The sequence below is a fragment of the Notolepis coatsorum genome, assembly GCF_963971535.1.
Source record: "Notolepis coatsorum genome assembly, chromosome: 19".
NCBI classification, from domain to species: Eukaryota; Metazoa; Chordata; class Actinopteri; order Aulopiformes; family Paralepididae; genus Notolepis; species Notolepis coatsorum.
Window position 1 is genome coordinate 26,455,761 of NC_140183.1, and position 20,031 is coordinate 26,475,791.

The following is a 20,031-nucleotide window of genomic DNA, read 5'->3' on the forward strand; positions in this document are numbered from 1 at the left end:
AGGCAGGCTCTGTGCTGTGTGCAAATGAAATCGAGAAAAGTCGAAAGTTTAGACACACCTGTCCAGCTCATTAAATGTAACTAATGATGCAGCCGTGTGAAAATGGTGGCGGAAGCGCTTTGGGACCGATCAAAATGAGATTAGATTAATGTATTGTCATCATTATACAGAATACAGGCTACTACTCGTGTCCACCTGCCGCAGCGCGCACGCAGCCGCGCACCCCCCCCCCACTACTGTATAGTCTACGTGCATAATGAATGAACGCAGTAGGCTTCTATTATTCTAATGACTTGTTTTATTAGATCACAGATACTGCGCTGCATAGTACAGTCCACCAGTCCGCTGCCCGACTCTGGCGGCCTTAATGTGTACTGTACTTACTGTATAGGGCAGAGCATATATATAGTATCTAACAAGTAATTAGAATAATATAAGCCTACTGTTCATTCATTAGACACGTAGGCTATACTGGCACACACAAGACTTATGGAATATTAATGCAGTCTATTTCCACGTGATTAGCTTTAGTTCTTATTTATTTATCCACTGTCATTTGCAGTGTTGGTGTAATAGGCTACATAGTGTATTTCAATATCTGTTTTATTGATTAATGATATATTTGAAGGAATGCAAGTTATAGCTCAAACAAATGTCTGCCCCATATATTGCATGTTGGCTATAACCTGCATTCTTTCAAATGTATAATTAATCAATAAGAAATAAGAAATACAAATTCCACAGAAGGCATTAAATAATTATTATTTTCAATCATTTCACAATAATTGCATAATTGTGTTTGAATATCTGAGTAATTAAAGTAATTATACATTTGTCCAAAATAGCTGGTTCAGATATGGTTAATCCAGCTGCCCTGTGATCATATGATATTATTTATTTTTCCGACATCCGCGTAATTTCCTATCGTACAAATATTGTCATATTTATTTTAATTATGATTAAGTAATTAATTCCAAGGAGGTCTGTAGGGTTGACATGAAGGAATCACTATGATTCGTCCCAAATAAAGCCATTAAGAACATGGAGAACACAGTCTGTCAAGTTAATCAAATGTTCAATCAATCAATCAATCAAAAGTGTGCTCCTCAGCACTCTTAAATTCTGCTCTCAGCCACGGCCGAATCCAATCTCAGGGAAATTTGGGGAATCTCTCTACCAGCCCTAATATGTCTTAAATCGGCTGAAATTTGCCTGAGAGCAAATTTCTTGTCGTAAATCTGTTCGGGAATGAGACCCATTGAGCCCTTAGATGTCGCACTAGAGCACCAACATGTCATTTATCCATTCAGGTACATTCCACATAGGGAAATGGGAAGTAGGGAGGGGATACATGCATGCAGCATGTTTTTTGGGGGAAATAAATACTTTTATTCTCCACCTTTCTAAAAGCTCTGTGGATGTATTATTTTAAAACATTATAATAAAAAAAGATTACTACATAAAAATATTATCTATAGCACCTTTAAAATATGGAATCACAGTGAAGAAAATTTTATATGTCATAATTTTAGCCTGCTAGAAGAATAAAACGACGAGTTTCAAATGGTTTGCTAAATAATTTTAAATGCGGGGCTAGCGATTGCCGATTGAGGGTCTGGATCCTGGCAAAGTGAATTGGGCTTTATGGCAAAAAAAATTGGTTGTGTTGTTCAAGTCTTTCAAACCTTTAAAGATAATAATGGTGTCATTCTGTGCCAATCATCTACAATTCTAGATGGAAGGGGAATGCCACCCATTTTAAGAATTCACACATATGTTCTTCCTGTGCCCCAGTTGTCGGTATTTGTGAACACACACTCTCTCCTAAAGCTAGAAACCAGAGAGGGATTATAATATTGCTAGAAGGTCTGAACCAGAATGAAAACCTCATTTGGGTGTTAAAAGCTCACATAAACATAGAAAACTAAACCAGAGTATACATTCAACCAATTGACTTTCCTATCATAAAACATGCTTAGAGAAATAAATAGATATTGTGACATCACTGGGTAACTTTTTTCCAATCTCACTATGTGTGAGCATTGAAGAGAATTATTTTGGACTGACAGAGTGAAGCAATGCATCATGTATTATTTATGAATTCCACTTTTAATAATAATTATATACAGTATATATATTTTTTTTTAAAGCTAATCGTTCCACAATGTTCTGGTCCTTTTTTACAGGTTTTTTACCATGTGAAAATGTGTGCGACAAAACGTGTCCATCCAAAGAAGAGGTCACTAGACTCAACTGAAGGCCAGGAATCAGGGGCCAACCATGGTTATCACGATAAAAAGGTATTCTAAAAGATCCTAACGTTGTGGCGGCACCTAGTACTGCACATTGGGTGCAAAGCAGAGGTGTGAGCTCTGAGGTCAGAAAAGTCCTAGTGACCCCGGGGGTTGAAAACATGGAAATTACAGATTACACATTCATTCATTCTTCAGAGAGACAGAAATCAAGATACTCTTGTGAGCTAGTAAGGCTGCATGACTTTCATAGTGGCTTCTTTGGTTAAAAAGCCATTTGCAATAGTTTTTCCATTTCCAAATGAGATGTTATCAAACAAATTTTACTCTGATTAGGAATCTTTTTTCTCAGTTCAGTTGGCCCCCGACCCCTAGGCTGGGTAAGGCTGGGTTAAGGTTTCCATTTAAGTCCAGTCAGAGGCTGGTTTCAGTCTGTGGTTTCAGCTGAGATCATCCAAGCCTTCCGGTATCTCAGAACACGGGGAGGGGCTTAGTGACATCAGGAGCCCTGCGATTGGCCAGGCTTGGTGAACTTGCTCTGAAGGAACACCCGGGGCACACAGAGCCCCTCCTTCTTGTTGACGGTCTCTCGCAGGACGTAGTCATTGGCCACAGAGTGGAAGCCCGCCCCCTCAAATAGTCCAGCTAGGAGTTCTGGAGAACAGAGGGGGGGGGGGGGGGGGGGTAATTTGCTTTAAACATTTTGGACAAGGGAGATATAGAACACAGCAGCTATTTGTGAAGAGAGAGTACAAATGATGCAAAGAAAGACTGGTCGTCATGAAGAAAGAGAAACAGAGAGAAAAAGAAAGAGAGATGGAGACACAATTACATCAAAGCCTCGGTCTTCCAGGGTCCCTAAACAATATCAATGTCTCTTGTTTTTTAGTCCATTCGGAGCAGATGTAGCCCTTTACTAGCTTCTCAAAGCACTTCATGGCTATGGAGGTGAGAGCTACAGGGTGGTAGTCGTTGAGGCAAGCAGGCTAGATAGGAGTGTGTCACCTTGTTTGTAGAGCTAGTGAAGGGCTACATCTGTTCCTCCCTCCCCATCAACCTGGACCCCCTGCAATTTGCATACCGCCCCAACAGGTCCACGGAGGACGCCATAGCCCATGTGCTGCACACAGCAGCATCACACCTGGACAAGAGGCAGGGGAACTATGTGAGAATGCTATTCATCGACTACAGCTCAGCATTCAATACCATAGTCCCCTCCAAACTCATAGCCAAGCTCAGGGACCTGGGCTTGAACTATGACCTCTGCCAGTGGGTCTTGGACTTCCTGACGGGTAGACCCCAGGTGGTGAGAGCAGGCAACTGCACCTCCTCATCCATCACCCTCAACATAGGGGCCCCCCAGGGCGCGTGTATCACTTCCGCAACGGATTTAGTCGGATTTCGGTTTCCGGGTTCGCCTGATTGGCCGCGACGGCCACGTGACACGCCGTGGCACGCCCCCGCGGCAGCGGCAGACTCGGCAGGCTTGCCGCTGCCCTGCTGTGGCGAGACGCTGGAGTTCACTTCCCCTTTCACATCGCGCCACGCTTATGCTGTCTAGCACAGTCTCTAACAGTAACAAGCATTTTGGATAAAAGTATTCTGTACTTCTGTATGACAACAATGTATGCCTTTCAAATGTTAAATGATAAATGATTAAATGATACACACTGTTGTAAATATTGGATATCTGCTTTCTTTCCATCAAGTTTTTTTCTATTGTGTTTATAAAGTACCGCTCCACATTTGTTGGTGGTCTCTTAATTGCTTCCCACTCACTGTGAGTCATTACATAGTGTCTTATTTGAAAGTATCTAAACATGTCTTTCGAAGGTAGATCAAAACATTGCTGTAGCTGTGCAAACGATTTAAAACAGTCTCCTTCCATTAATTGATTGATAGTAACCAGGCCCAAATCCGCCCATTTTTTAAAACCCCCATCCTCCATAGCTGGCCGGAATTCTGTATTGTCTGCTATTGGCATGGCCCTAGATATTGATCGTGGACCTCCCCCCTTTTTCCTTACACTTTCCCATACCTTTAATGTATTTGTAATCCATTTGTTACCAATCTTAATTTTTTTCCAGTATGCTTTCCCCAGGAATATTATGGATCTGAGAGGGGTCTTTGGAATTGAGTTTTGCTCAATCTGTACCCATCCTGAGTCTAGGTCCTTTTGTATCCAATGCACAAGTATGCGTAATTGAGCTGCCCAGTAGTAGTTTCTTAGGTTTGGTAGACCAAGACCACCCTTGTTCTTTGGCAAACATAGTGTTTTAAGCCTTACTCTAGGTTTTTTCCTCTGCCAGATAAATTTGGATAGGAGTTTATCTAACCTTTTAAAGGTAGTGGCAGGTATTGGTATAGGTAGAGACTGGAAGAGAAAAATAAGTCTAGGTAGCACATTCATTCGAATTGATTCTATTCTTCCCACTAGGGAGAGAGGTAAAATGTCCCATCTGGCCATGTCTGATTTGATTTGTACAATCAACTTTTCGTAGTTTGCTTGATATAACTGATTGCTGCTGGGAGTCAAAATGATTCCTAAATACCTGAATCCGTCTCTAGCCCAATGGAAGGGTGCTATACTATTCAGATGTATTGGCCATGTTCCCACTATCATCATGGCTTCTGATTTGGTCTCATTTATCTTATAACCCGACAGTTCGCCGTAATTTCTTAAATCCATCATTATGTTTGGAATTGATTCTAAAGGGTTTTTGATATAAAGTAAAATGTCATCAGCAAATAGCGAGATCTTGTGTGTAATGCCTTTTTGGTCATCTATTCCCTGTATCTGAGGGTTTGATCTAATCATCTCCGCTAGTGGCTCTATGCCAATCGCGAATAGTAATGGAGACAAAACGTCTCCTTGGCGTGTCCCTCTCTGTATGTCAAAGAAGTGAGAGCAGTGACCATTCACCCTTACTCTAGACTTAGGATTTTTATATAAACATTTTATCCATTCTATAAATGTGTTATTGAATCCCATACCTTTCAATGTTAGTTCAAGGTACAGCCAATCAACTCTATCAAATGCCTTCTCGGCATCTAAGCCGAGAAGCATTGATGGTTCTTTTCGAAATCCAGCCACTGTTTGCAGATTTAAAGTTCTTCTGATGTTGTTAGCACCCTGTCGACCAGTGATAAAGCCAGTCTGGTCTGGGTGTATCAGTTTTGTTATATGTTTCTGTATTCTTTTTTTAAGTATAGATGTCAATATCTTGAAATCGTTGCAAAGGAGACTTATGGGCCTATAGGAACTACATCTTGTGGGGTCTTTACCTTCTTTGTGTATTACCGAGACAATAGCTTCTGACCAGCTTCCTGGTGGATCTCTCTCAGATAGGGCATAGTTATAAACTACACTTAATACTGGTGTTAATTGTTCAGTGAAATGTTTATAAAATTCATTTGAAAACCCATCTGTACCTGGTGATTTATTGTTCTTAAGCATCTGAATAGTTTCCCCTATCTCCTTCTCCGTAATAGGGGAGGTTAGCTCATCCGCCTCATCTGGGGATAGTTTAGAAAGTTTAAGGTTATCTAAGAAGTTGTTGATTTTTTCTTTCTTGTTTTCCAATTGCTGTGCTTTGTAGAGGTCGGTATAGTAATCTGCAAATGCATTAGCAATTTCTTGCGTTTGCATTACTTCCATGTGTGTGCTGGGGTGTTTAATCTTTGGAACTATCCGACTTGACTGTATTTTGTGGAGCTGGAATGACAGTAGCTTGCTTGCCCTATTTCCCATCTCATAGTAATTCCTACCAGCAAATCTAAGGGCTCCTTCCGCTTTGTATGTCAACAGGTCATCTAGTTTTTGTTTGCAGGTTAGTAGAGCTTTTAAATCTTCTTCATCTCTGTTCAGTTTATGTTTCCTTTCTAGTATTTTTAACTCATTTTCTAGGTTCTGCTGTTTTTCATTTCGCTGTTTCTTTAGTGCACTTGAAATTGAGATAATTTTACCTCTCATTACAGCCTTTGCCGCGTCCCATAAAATTGATGGTGAGACATCCCCCTTATTGTTGAGATCAAAATAACTCTTCAGTTCTTCACTTATCCTCTCCCGTGTGTGAGAGTCAGACAGCATGGATACATTGAGCCTCCAATATTTAAAGATTTTATTGGTACTGAGGTTAAGTTGAAGAGTTAGAGGTCCATGATCTGAGATGGTCGCTGGTTCAATGATACATGATTCAACTTTGTCAATATCTTGCTTGGAAATACAGAAGTAATCTATCCGAGAGTAGCTACCATGGACCCCAGACCTAAAGGTAAAGTCTTTCTGCCTAGGATGGTGGAAACGCCATGCATCTATAAGTCCAAATTCTTTTATCATTGCATTCAGTGATCTAGATTTTTTTGAAATGGGTCCACAATCTACAGGCAGTTTGTCTACTTTTGGATTTAGTACACAGTTGAAATCACCGGCCATAAGGATAATTCCTTTGGCATTACCAGCCAAAAGTGAGGCTATACCTTTAAAGAAATTGGGGCAGTCTTCATTTGGTGCATATATATTTAGAAAGGTTATGATTGATCCTCCTATTGACCCCAGGACCATAACATATCTGCCCTGGTCATCTGCAATTTCCTTTTCTTTGGTGAAGTATACTGATTTGTTAAATAGAATAGCCACTCCTCTCTTTTTCCCTGTTTGACAGGACGCACTATACACCTGGCCCACCCATTCTCTCTTCAGTTTCTGGTGTTCGTTCATTGATAAGTGCGTTTCTTGAATGAATGCTATAGAGCACTGCATTTTCTTAAGTTGTCCAAAAAGTTTTTTCCTCTTTATTGGGTTGTTAAGACCATTTATATTGTAACTAATACATTTAAGGCTTGTCATAATGTCATTGTATTTCGTATGTACAACATAGATCTATCTTCCATAGTATATGAGCTTGAGGCATTTGTCAAAGAGTATACAACATAAAAAACAAAACAAAATGGTCCCCTATTCACTTGTAAGGGAAAACCTAGGGCTTCCAATTTTCCAGTAAGCTGTCTTACATAAATCACAAATGAAATAATCTCCCGATGTTCTAGAGAGGTGTAGCTTTCTCTCTCAGGGAGCATATTGCACTAAGTGCAGAGAAGTTAACCACGAACGTATAGGGTTAACCTTTGCCTGGTAACACAGGCTAAGTGTGATCCGTCTATGGCTCAGTCTCTGGCCTCAGAACCACATATAAATTAAAGTAGATTTAATATATTTAAATGTTCCCAACAGGTAATTAATACTCAGGGTAAATGATAATCATATTAGTCAGCAGCATGTCCATTATTTCTTGTGTTTTACACTTATTGTAAACATTTCGTTAGTTTACTATATCTAACTGGTTTACTCATCTTTATCGTCCATGAATGATCTTAGGTCTGCGGCAGATAGTGACGTCATGGCTCCTTTCGTTCGCTGCTCACGCCCTCTTCTTTGTGTTCGCCACCTGTCCCTGTCCCTTGTCAGTTCTCTTTGTAGTTTCTCTCTTTCGTCGATTTGGACATGAATTCCCAGTTCTTTCAGTGTGGGAATTGCATCTACCAGAGAGTCAAACACCTTCGTTCCCGATTCTGTTGTCATCCTGAGTCGTGCCGGGTATGGGCAATTAGCGCGTATCCCTTTTTCCTTCAGCTGTTTGATGACGTGACGCACCTGACCCCTCTTCTTTTGCAGGTCTGGGGAGTAATCGTGATCAAAATAGATCCTTTTCCCTTGAAATGTGACGGTTTGTCCCCATGCGAGCTGTAGAACCTGTTCTTTGATATTGAAATCTAGAAAGCGCACAATGATAGAGCGCGGGGGTGCGCTAGACTCTCTCGGTTTGGCCATCAGTGATCTGTGCGCTCTTTCTATCTTAATCTCAGACTCAAGTTCAGGTGTTATTTTCAGGGATGTTGTCAATAGCTGCTTCACAAACTCTTTAGTATCCTTGTCCTCGCTACCTTCAGGGACTTGGTAGATCCGGATATTGTTGCGTCTGAGTCTATTTTGCAAGTCTTCACAGGTTGCTGTAATTTCTGCATCTCTTCTTACAAGGTATTTGAGCGCCCTCTGGTGTCTCATTCCACTATCATCCAGTTTCGTGATTTCTTTTTCAATTACCGTAATTCTACCTTCTGTTTTGTCAATCCATTCAGTTACTTGCGACATAGATGTTTCAAGTTTGCTCACTGAAGACTGGGTGGCATTGTGTGCTTCTTTATTCTCTCTCCTTAGATCTTTTAATTCTTTTAGAATCGCGGATTCCTCTCTCTCTGTTTCCTCGTCAGTGTCGGAAGAGCTGGTTTGACAAGCCTGTTCATCTGTGACATCTTTCTCATTTCCAGAGTCGGTTTTGGTATTTCTTTTAGCACTTAGTTTCTTCGGGCTCATCTTTAGACTTCTTACCGTTTCACTCGTTAAATGTTGCTGACAATATCTGTTTGTTGGGTCGTTTATCTCGGGGGTTCTGAGGAGCTCGAGATTCAAGCTGCTACCCGGACATCACACAACATGTTACAACTAGACGATCCAGGAGACACCACCTATATTAAAGAAAAATGGGAGTTGGAAGCTAATGTGATCATAGAAAATGAAGAATGGGAGGACAGCCATTCAAGCAATCATAAAATCACAAATAGCCCAATGTGGAAGGAGTTTGACTGGAAGGTCAAGGTCAGGTACTTTAGGACTCCTCAAGTTCTCTCCGGATTTGCTGGTGGGTCCTCACCACTATGTTGGAGAGGATGTGGAATGATCGGAGATCATACACATATTTTCTGGGACTGTCCAAGGGTGCAGACATTTTGGATGAATATCAAAAATGAGATTAAAACCATTCTAGATCTTGACTTACCTCTGAATCCATCGTACTATATCTTGGGATGTATACCGAAAGGCACATACTATGGAGATACGTTATATATCTTGAGAGTGATACTGTTAATAGCAAGGAAAATGATAACTATGGCATGGCTACAAAATCAACCACCGACAATCAAACAATGGACCAAGAGACTGAGACAGATGTATACAATGGAAGAAATGACTGCACAATTGCAACTGAAAAAAGATATGTTTATGCAGAGATGGTCACTTGTAACCTTGTACCTGGAGATACATTAGCATGAGCCTGACGCCCTCTCTCTCTTTTTTTTCTTTTCTTTTTTTGTTGTTCTTTTTTTTCTGTTAAAGTATATATTTTTTTCCTTTTGCTAAATTTATTTTTCTATTTATTTTTTCGTTTCTTATCCTACAAAAAATCATAAAAAAAAATATTGTAAAAATCCCTCCCCACTGGGTTGTTTAAGAGGCGTACTCGGATTATACAGCTTATTTTGATTACGCTGAATACCTTAAACAAATTGAATAAGAGGGAAGAGCCTGAGTAACAAATGTCATTGACTATGTGAATCAAGTATATTATACTGTATGATTAATGCAATGTGATGTTCAATATGACACAAAATAAAAGAAAGTTCAAAAAAAAAAAAAAATGATACACACTGAAATCTACGCTCTCTCATCCTGCTTTCCACAACGCGACAATATTATTAAACAGCAGCTCTGTGCTGTTCAGTATAGACATATGTACAATGTTCGATGCAGAATAGAAGTAACTGAGTTACCATACAATATACAATATACTATGCAATGTACTAATATACAATACGGCTCACTTTTCCCACTTCAATGACAGAGCCGCTGTTTAATAATATTGTCGCGTTGTGGAAAGCAGGATGAGAGAGCGTAGATTTCAGTGTGTATCATTTAATCATTTAACATTTGAAAGGCATACATTGTTTGTCATACAGAAGTACAGAATACTTTTATCCAAAATGCTTCTTACTGTTACTGTTAGAGACTGTGCTAGACAGCATAAGCGTGGCGTGGATAATTAAATACATAAATACTCAACTACATATAATGTGTAGTCATGTGTATCGGGGACTGGACTGCAATAAATTCCCATTTTCAGCACCAAACTTTTCAAGACATGTAAATGATCTACAGACGGGTGACAAATTAAAGGAAAAAGCAACATAAAGTGTGTTAGTAAGGTGTTGAACCATGAGACGCCAGAGAAGCTTTGATGCTATGCCTTGGCATAGCTTCTACAAGTCTCTGGAACTCTACTGGAGGGATGGAACACCATCTTCCAAAAGATATTCCCTCATTTGGTGTTTTGATGATGGTGGTGGAGAGCGCTGTCTTAACACGTCGGTCCAAAATCTCCCATAGCTGGGATGAGATCTGGTGACTGTGAAGGCCATAGCATATGATTCACATACTTGCCATAGTCATCAAACCACTTAGTGTTCCCTGTGGATGGGGGCCTTGTCATCCTGGAAGAAACCACTTCCATCAGGATAGGAATGTTTCATCATAGGATAAAGGTGATCATTCAGAATAACCTTGTAATGATTTGCAATGACCCTGCCCTCTAAGGGGACCCAAACCATGGCAGGACCCAAACCCTGCATTCATTATGTTTCTCCACTCATTTATTCAGGTTTTTCCTTTAAATTCATCACCCGTCTGCAGTTAATTTCCCATACTTTTCCAAGACCTGCAGGAACCCTATGTGGACACGAATGGATGGATAACGGAGAGACAGAGAGGAAGGGAGAGGAAGAAAAAAATCGGACACGAGTGAAGAAGGCTGACCTTTGGAGAAGAAGTAGGACCGGGTGCCATCTTGCCGAACGTAGAGGTTCTCTGCCAGCCTGTTGCCGGCCTTGAAGCGCAGCATGGCGTGGTCGTACAGGCCGTAGTCTCTGAACAGGACCCGGCCCCCCGGCTTCAGCACCTTGGAGCCACAGCCACATTATGTTTCATTGCATTATTATAATCACCCAATGTTTTGCAGACATTTATTTCTGCCAGCCCAAAAATTACACAGTTGTACCCAACTGATATGATGGCAGATTAACACATTGAGTGCCAGCGACGAGATTTATCGTTAGTTCATGCCGACCGTTGAGTGCCAGCGACGCTAAATCTCGCTTTTTTTTTTTTATTAGCGATTTGAATTCATATTTCATCAATCTAGTCTCACGTTAGTGCTGCAAACTCTCTCTGAGCTCCATTGGGAAAATACCGCCCCATATCGTCTCCCTGTGGTACTGCACCCCTTTGGAATGGATTGAAACAAAACACATGGGGGGGGGGGGGGGGGGGGGGGGGGAATCCAGCTTCTTCATTTTACTTCTCGGGCAAGCCACCCGAGAGGATCAGATTAATTTCCGAGCCCCAAAACAGCGTGGAATACATATTTCCAGTATCCAGCCTTGGATCAATAAACGCAATCGATATTTGGAATGGCGATCAGGAATTGGAATAATCTTTTTGGAGAACATCTGATCTGAGGTAAGGAATCTATTTTACCAGTCTTAGGATAATCAGAACTTTTTTCACAGAGATATCAACGTGTGCCCTATGTGTGTGTGTGTGTGCGATCAGGAAATAAGAGATTCTATTTTTCAGCCCGCTTATATAGCGTGGATAAGTACACATATACTATCGATAATCTAGCGTTTATTTGAAAACGATTCATAATAGGCCGAAAAGTGACAATGTTTTTTGTGTATTCCAGAATATTCCAGTAAAGGGCGTTTATCACAGAATCTTTATATTTTCCTGAAACTTTCAAAAAACGAATTTTTCAAAATGGTATAAAACGGAAATGAACCGATTAAAAAAAAATCCGTTTCGACAATGTTGACTGCAAACAAGCCATTGATAAGCGACGGCCAGATTATACACAGCCATAATTTAAGATGTAGTTTATGAGTTTGCAAATATGAGAGCTCTATCATTGAAGTGGACGCTGGCATACGGAGCCCTTTAGCGCTCCGCATGGCTGGCACTCAAAGTGTTAAGAGCACCTCTTGGGTCGCCAGTCACCACAATGCCACCACCATATATAACCATGCCACCACCATATATAACCATGCCACCACCTTATATAACCATGACCACCATATACAGTATAACCATGACACCACCATATATAACCATGCCACCACCATATATAACCATGCCACCACCATATATAACCATGCCACCACAGGGCTCTACAGTGCGACTATTTTACTCGCATTTGCCCCTAAGAATATGTGTGTGCGAACCGGAAAAATCAATTACTCGCAGTGTGCGAGTGAAGATTACAACCTCAGTCGTGCTTTTTTCTCTCCGCTGCTAATCGTTCAAAAACTACAAGTCCCACATTGCACTCAAGCCAACGGTCCAATCACAGTAGAATGACGTGACTGGTTTCAAGGGAAAGAAAGGAAATTACCAATCGGAAGCTCTCATTTGCTTTTTTACTTCCGGAAAGTCCGCCATTGCGCTATGCGAGACTTTCCCAAGACAGTAACATTAAGTTAATGTAACTTATTCTAGTCTTACCAATAGCAATCTATTAGCAATAGATTTTAGAACACCTAGATTTATCGATAGCAATAGTAATATAACGTTAATGCAACAAAACGAATGCCTTGCTTTGTTAATCATAACGTTGATGCAGTAGCGTATGTCGGTGTTGGCTGTAACGGACATGAGAACAACATAACACTGTGTACACATTAAAATTGCGATAATCGATTCTAACATTTTCAAATCGATGCAGTTGAATTTTCCCCTTAGGATCGATGCATTGCGATGCATTGTTACACCCCTACACCAAAGTCACTGGCCCACTGTGCGTGTGTGTATGTGTGTGCTAACTTGGCTAGCGTTATCAACAGCAGAGGTGGGTGCAAGCGGTGTGACGTAATTGGCAGAATCGACCTGACACGCAAACTCATAAACAATGTTTCTGTACTGGAGGTGTACAGTATTTCAATAGGCAACCCTGAAAGGATTATTTTTCTAGAAGAGCAACACTAGCCAAAACATAGGCATTGTATGCATAAAAGGGGCAAAAGCTAAAGTTAAGTGACTGTTACTTTTGTAGCACCAGTAGTTCAATGTCACTGCCTTTTTTTATTAGGCCTAGTTTTTGGCTACAACTTTGCCACAGTAGGCATTATTCACTTAATAGTTAAAATGTCTGTGTCTCATTCCCGTTTGCACACGCAGATACACACACACGCACACAGTGGGCCAGTGACTTTGGTGGTATGTGCTATTGCACAGATGTGTGTCCCGTTCCCGTTTGCACATGCACGCACAGTACAAATATACATTTATTAAAAAATAATAATAAACTCTTGTTACTTGAAATATTTTCACTGTGCTCCTAAATATTTTTGTGTGCTCCTAAATTTTTTCATTTAGGAGCACATGTGCTCCTTGGGAAAACGGTTAGCGTAGAGCCCTGCACCACCTTATATAACCATGACACCACCATATATAACAATGCCACCACCTTATATAACCATGGCACCACCATATACAGTATAATCATGACACCACCATATATAACCATGCCACCACCTTATATAACCATGGCACCACCATATACAGTATAACCATGACACCACCATATATAACCATGCCACCACCTTATATAACCATGGCACCACCATATACAGTATAACCATGACACCACCATATATAACCATGCCACCACCTTATATAACCATGCCACCACCTTATATAACCATGGCACCACCATATACAGTATAACCATGACACCACCTTATATAACCATGCCACCACCTTATATAACCATGGCACCACCATATACAGTATAACCATGACACCACCATATATAACCATGCCACCACCTTATATAACCATGGCACCACGAAAGTCTTTCTCTGGTCTGCATCCCCTTAACAATTGTATGTATTGAGATGTACTGTACTGTACCCATTCTGCAATCTGTTAATAAACTTTTCAATCAATCAATCAATCAACCACCATATACAGTATAACCATGACACCACCATATATAACCATGCCACCACCTTATATAACCATGCCACCACCTTATATAACCATGGCACCACCATATACAGTATAACCATGACACCACCTTATATAACCATGCCACCACCTTATATAACCATGGCACCACCATATACAGTATAACCATGACACCACCATATATAACCATGCCACCACCTTATATAACCATGGCACCACCATATACAGTATAACCATGACACCACCTTATATAACCATGGCACCACCATATACAGTATAACCATGACACCACCATATATAACCACGCCACCACCATATATACTGCCATCGGTGGATGTATGTATAGATGTCAATTGTCCTATCCATGTCCTATGGATAGGCTGAATTGTGGCACAGTCTACTGAAATTTGAATATTAATGATGAGAATTACACATTATTATTACCACATAAAAGCAGGTGTAAAACGCTGACAATGAACAAGTCTGTTGTGTGTTGCAGCGGTATTTGCTATTATGGGTAGAACCAAATGGAAACAACCATTAAACCATTGGACTGTGCTTTGTAACACCCATTTATTTTTTACTAAATCCTAAAAAAGGGACCATTCATTTGTGCTAAGTTAGGCTAGCCTGCAGCCGGACAGCCTTATACTGAACGCAGAGAGGAGATTGATATATATCTTCTTGTCTGACTCTGGAGAAGACAGTAAGTGCAGGTCCCATAATGTTGGCTAGTTCCTTTAAAAAGGTTAGTTGTGATTTTTGGAAGCCTAACTCTATATCTTACTTACCAATTATGATTGGTAAGAGTCCTTTTCTCAGCACAATCCATGCTGTTCCTCATATCGGTTTACTCGTTCCTGTTCACTAACTACCTGCGGCTAGTTAGCCACAAACGAATGGGACAATGGGATCAAGTTCCTGTCTGTACAAGCTGACTGAGGACAACTAAAATCTACTTTGTGTGAACTGCGTGATGTCAATTTCAGTTTGCTTCAGCCAGCTTGTACAGACACTAGGGCAGCCTGTGGCTAATGAGCCGGAGCTAGTATGAGAAACAGCATGGATTGCGCTGAGAAAGGATTGTACCAAGCGACAACATTATTGTTAAGTAGGAAATGTGGCTAGGGTTCCAAAAATCTACTATCCCTTTAACCAGGATATGAACTATTAGCCAGACTACAGCGTACACGTACAAACTAAATTATTAGAATATTATAATGTTATAATTACCAATAAATGGGATTATGCCGTGTATATGCCTTATAATATGCCAAATAATATTGGGATATTCCAAGTATCTTATTTATTTGGGTTTCTCAAAATCCAAAAAAAGAGATTATCCGGGTGATTGTAAATAAGTAACAAAAAAATGGAACAATAGGCCCTTTTCCTTTTTCACTGCAGCCATTTTGTCATTGCAGGGTAAACACAGGTCTAATTAATAACATTAACTATGGTTCCATTCCGTTTAGGTTTGCCAGGGCCCTGGTATTGGGCATGCTGTCTCGCTGGAATGGCTGTGACACACCTAAATGGGAGCATAATTAATGCCATCAATTACACCTGTGTTTACCCTGCGATGATGATGTAACCGCTCCCGCCTACCTCCGGTCAATGGTCTCTAACTACACACCCTCAAGACCCCTACGCTCTGCATCTTCTGGCCGTCTCAGACCTACTCCTATCTGAGCTCCGGGAGGGTCATCAGTCCTTGCCCCACAATGGTGGAATGAACTACCCACCCCAGTTAGGACAGCCGAAACCCGTCCAATCTTTCGCCGTCGACTAAAGACGCACTTCTTCAACCATTATCTGAATACATTTTTTTAATTTATTTTTTAAACTAACCCTAACTAACCTTACTGTCATGCACTTGTCCTAATAAACTAACCTACACTGTAGCACTCAACACTTTGATGAACATTGTTACTCAGCTGATAGAGTTGTGCCCTTCCTGATGACTTGTTGTACAGAACTTGTAAGTCGCTTTGGATAAAAGCGTCAGCTAAATGACTAAATGTAAATGTAAATGATGTGTGAAAATGGCCACTGTGAAAAGGGCCTATTGGGTTGCCCTGAATATTAACATGGATATCATCGCTCAGTGAGATGAATCATGTATGTAGGCATCTTACCCTGTGGATGTTCTCCAAGGCCTGTCCCATCTTGTCGGGGTGGATCGCTGACAGGACAAAAATGAGAGTGACCACGTCCACGCTGTCCTCCGCCATGTTGTCCCTCAGATCGTCTTTGGTCAGGTCGCACTGGAAGGCACTGCAGCGCTCAGCGCAATACAGAGAGTTTTGCTGGCAAGAGAACGTGGAATTAAGTAGACTGTCTTTCCCCCTGTGGTACAGCAGGTGATCTTCAGTCTCTGGCAGACATGTAAATGATTTTCTGTCTCACAGCAGACATGCAAATTATTCATTGTGAAAGCTTATAGAAATACATATTCAAAAGAACAAAAAGGGCTAAATGAAAAAGAGAATTCTGTGTTAGTTTACCATGATCTGTTCAAATGGTAAGAATTCACATGTTCTTCCTGTGCCTCAGGACAGTTCAGAGAACCCTCCCATTTACATTTAGTCATTTAGCTGGCGCTTTTATCCAAAAGTGACTTACAAGTTCTGTACGACAAGTCAGCAGGAAGGGTTCAACTCTTACAGCTGAGTAACAATGATCATCAAACAGTGCTGAAACTTGGGTGTTGCAGTGTTGAGTGCATATTAGTAAAGACATAGTATAGTAGGAAGAGTGCCTGATATAAGTATAATAACAGTAAGAAGGTTCGTTTTTTGGTAATTATTTTTTTCCTTCCAGATATTGATTGAAGAAGTGTGTTTTTAGTCGACGGCGAAAGACTGGTCGGTTTCGGCTGTCCCAACTGTGGTGGGAAGTTCGTTCCACCATTGTGGAGCGAGGACCGAGAATAGGTGGCTTCTCCTTGATGACCCTCCTGGAGCTCGGATAGGAGTGGGTCTGAGGCGGCCAGAAGATGTAGAGCGGAGGGGTCTTGAGGGTGTGTAGTTTATAGAGACCATTGACCGGAGGTATATCTAGCATTGCTGGAATGTCTGAACCAGAATTCAAACCTCATTTGGGTGTAAGAGTGGTGTGTGTTCACGAATACTGACTGAACTGTCCTGGGGCACAGGGAGAACATTATGTGAACCCTATTTTTATCAAAGACGCTACACAAGAGTCACATCCACATTCACATCTGGGAGCTGCCCAGTACAACCAGTACAAAGGGGATTCTACTGGTGGCTACACAGAGCAGCTCTACTGGAGAAGTTGCAGGGCTCAGTGCCTTGCTGAGGTGACCGTGAGAGCAATGGTAATCTTCACTTCCGCAACCCAGATATCCCCGCTGGTCCGAGAATCAACCTGGTGACCTTTCGGTCACAAACCCACTTTAGGCCACCGTTGCCCCTGATGGCGTCTTGTAACAGTCACAAATGTGCCTATTATATTTTTTGTGTTATTATTTGGTTGCAGTGCCATGTTTAGTCACTAAGTGGCGCTCCATTGTTTGTACCTGATGTAGCAACAGGTTACATTTGATTTAACTTGAGCCAGTGACTCTCTTCACTTTCGGTCCACCTGCCGTCCGGCAACAGAGTTAACTTGTCTAGTCCTCTAGTAACAAAAAACCTAAAAACCTACCTGTTCTCCCAAGCAACCTTCCCTACCCATAACCACCCTCCTCCAACCTACCACCTCCCTTTCCCCTTCCCTACTTTCTTTCTCTCCCTCTCCCCCCCCCCCCTCCCCTCAGTTTCCTTACTTCCCTGACTGTTCCCCTACTGGACTCTATATCTGTTACTCGTTACCCGTGGTTGTATGTCCTGCGTTTTAATACTGTTGCTTATTCCCTGTGGTTCTTTGTTTCTTTGTTCATTTGTTTTGCTAATTGTCAGCGTCTTTGGGTTCCTGAAAAGCGCTTTATAAATTAAATGTATTATTATTAATGCGGCTAGTCTGATTAGCTACTTGCTAACTAAGCTATCCTGGTGCGGTTATTTCAAGCTGATAAGTTGACGTCACACAGCCAGACACATTACAATCTCTTACCTTGACAAAGTCCACAGCTCGTGGAGAGAAGTCACAGGCGTAAACAAAGATATTGAGGTCCTCCTGCATCAGAGGGAAGATACAATTTCCAACCCCACAGCCTGCCTCCAGCATGACCAGCCTCTGCGACTCAAACTGGACAAAAAAAAAGTATCACGAATCAATTAAATAAAAATAGCAATAATAAATTAGATTTCCATTATGCTTTTCTATAACTCAAAGTTGCTTTACACTAAGGGGCAGGGAGAGTGCGACAAACACACAAGGGTGGAGGATGATGGGGGGGGGGGGGGGGGGGCTAAGAGAATAGATGGATCTTAACATGGGATTGAGATGTCTTGGGGAAGAGTTCCAGAGCCTGCAAGCTGCACGTAGAAGGCTCTCCCAAAGACTGTGAAGATTGGACCTGGGAGTAGAGAGATGGCAGGCTGAGGTATAACTGAGGGACTGAGAGGGGTTGGGGGAGAGCAGTGTTTCCCACAGGATTTTCAGAGACTATGGGGGGGTGAACCTCCCTCTGTACATTTTAAAGTTAAATCATCAATCTGGTGCACTTTGAGAGCAAAATAAAGAGGCTAGATCTATGATGAACTTTGTGCTCAACACACAAAATCGACTAGACTAGTGCTTCCCAATCCTCTCCTCGGAGCACCCCAGCCGTTCAATGTATTTGTTAAATTCCACCACCAGCACACCTGATTCAACTTAACTAGCCCTTTATTAGTTGAATCAGGTGTGCTGGTAGAATTTAACAAATACATGGAACGGCTGGGGTGTCGAGGAGAGGATTGGGAACCACTGGACTCACTAGAGCACTAGAGCCATCAAAGAAATGAAGCAAAAGTGGTTATCTGTGTTGAACTTTTTTTTTTTTTTAATATATATAGTGGATTACTATTACGACTACTACCACTGCCAATACACCCCTATTGGCTAACTTTATATTAAAAAAAATTGTAAAAAAGAAAATGTAATAACTTTTTTTTGGGTTCATTATACAACTGTGGCGGGACTAATTTTACGGGCCGCAACAGTCTAGGTAATTAATGGGAAACCCTGGAGAGGTCTGTAAGATTTGGTTTCCTGAGTAAAGCACGTAACTTTTTTGGCACATAAAATAAAAGCATAATAACAAATCTGTATCAGCCGTGAATAAAAATTACAAAAAAAACTGATTACTCCTCATCACCTCTCTGCATGCTTTGAGCTCTTCAAACTCTCGGGTGGTCCAATGCCTGTCCTTAAAGAAGTTTGTTGTGTTTCTTTTGTAGAACAAGTCCCAGTTTTTCTGTGCCTCCTTCTCCAACTTCATCTGCTTGAAGTCAGAAACCAGAACCCGATCACTGGAGAGTTTGTCCACCTCCGCCGCGCTCAGAGTGGTGTTGGTTCGGCCTGCAGCAGCTGGGATGATGCATGGAGGAGGCATCTCGTCTTCAGACTCCCCTCCAGCAGTCTTGTTGTCATCTTGATTTATTGGCAGTGCCATACTCAGAATCCCCAGTATCTGAATGAATGAATGAAAACTTTATTTAACAGATTGCAGAATGGGTACAATACAGTACGGCTCAATACATACAATTGTTAACGGGATGCAGACCAGAGAAAGACTTTCGTCTCGTTTACATCAGGGTCCCCCATTTTCAATTCATCATAACATTTATGACATACACAACATGTTGGATCCGGGTTTTGTCTTACCACGTCCTCGGTATTACTCCATTGATCTTTGGGAAAGCAAAGTAAATAAAATGTAAACAGTACGGTGAACGAAAACGAACATCATGCTGACGTTGTTTACCAAAAGCTCAACATCTTTCCACCCGGATCCAACGAGGACATCGTGTCCAG

General features: G+C 41.3%; 1 protein-coding gene across 1 annotated transcript; it reads right to left on the reverse strand.

Annotated features, from left to right (window-relative positions):
* Window positions 1–2,124: 2,124 nt before the first annotated feature.
* mettl6 (methyltransferase 6, methylcytidine) lies at window positions 2,125–20,018 on the reverse strand. Its single transcript, XM_084336480.1, has 6 exons — window positions 19,882–20,018; window positions 19,373–19,687; window positions 18,184–18,318; window positions 16,245–16,415; window positions 10,900–11,041; window positions 2,125–2,906 (listed from the first exon to the last, which is right to left on the reverse strand). Exons 2-6 carry the CDS (start codon window positions 19,667–19,669, stop codon window positions 2,752–2,754), a joined length of 900 nt encoding a protein of 299 aa, XP_084192606.1. The 5' UTR covers window positions 19,670–19,687; window positions 19,882–20,018; the 3' UTR covers window positions 2,125–2,751.
* Between the last annotated feature and the right edge of the window lie 13 nt (window positions 20,019–20,031).

Excerpts from the sequence above, each read along its gene's own strand:
- mettl6 (XM_084336480.1), bottom strand. The coding sequence starts at position 19,669 with ATGGCACTGCCAATAAATCAAGATGACAACAAGACTGCTGGAGGGGAG. Across the intron at positions 18,319-19,372 it reads AGCTCAAAGCATGCAGAGAG|TTTGAGTCGCAGAGGCTGGT; the intron begins GTGATGAGGAGT and ends TTTTTTGTCCAG. Across the intron at positions 2,907-10,899 it reads GTCCTACTTCTTCTCCAAAG|AACTCCTAGCTGGACTATTT; the intron begins GTCAGCCTTCTT and ends TCTGTTCTCCAG.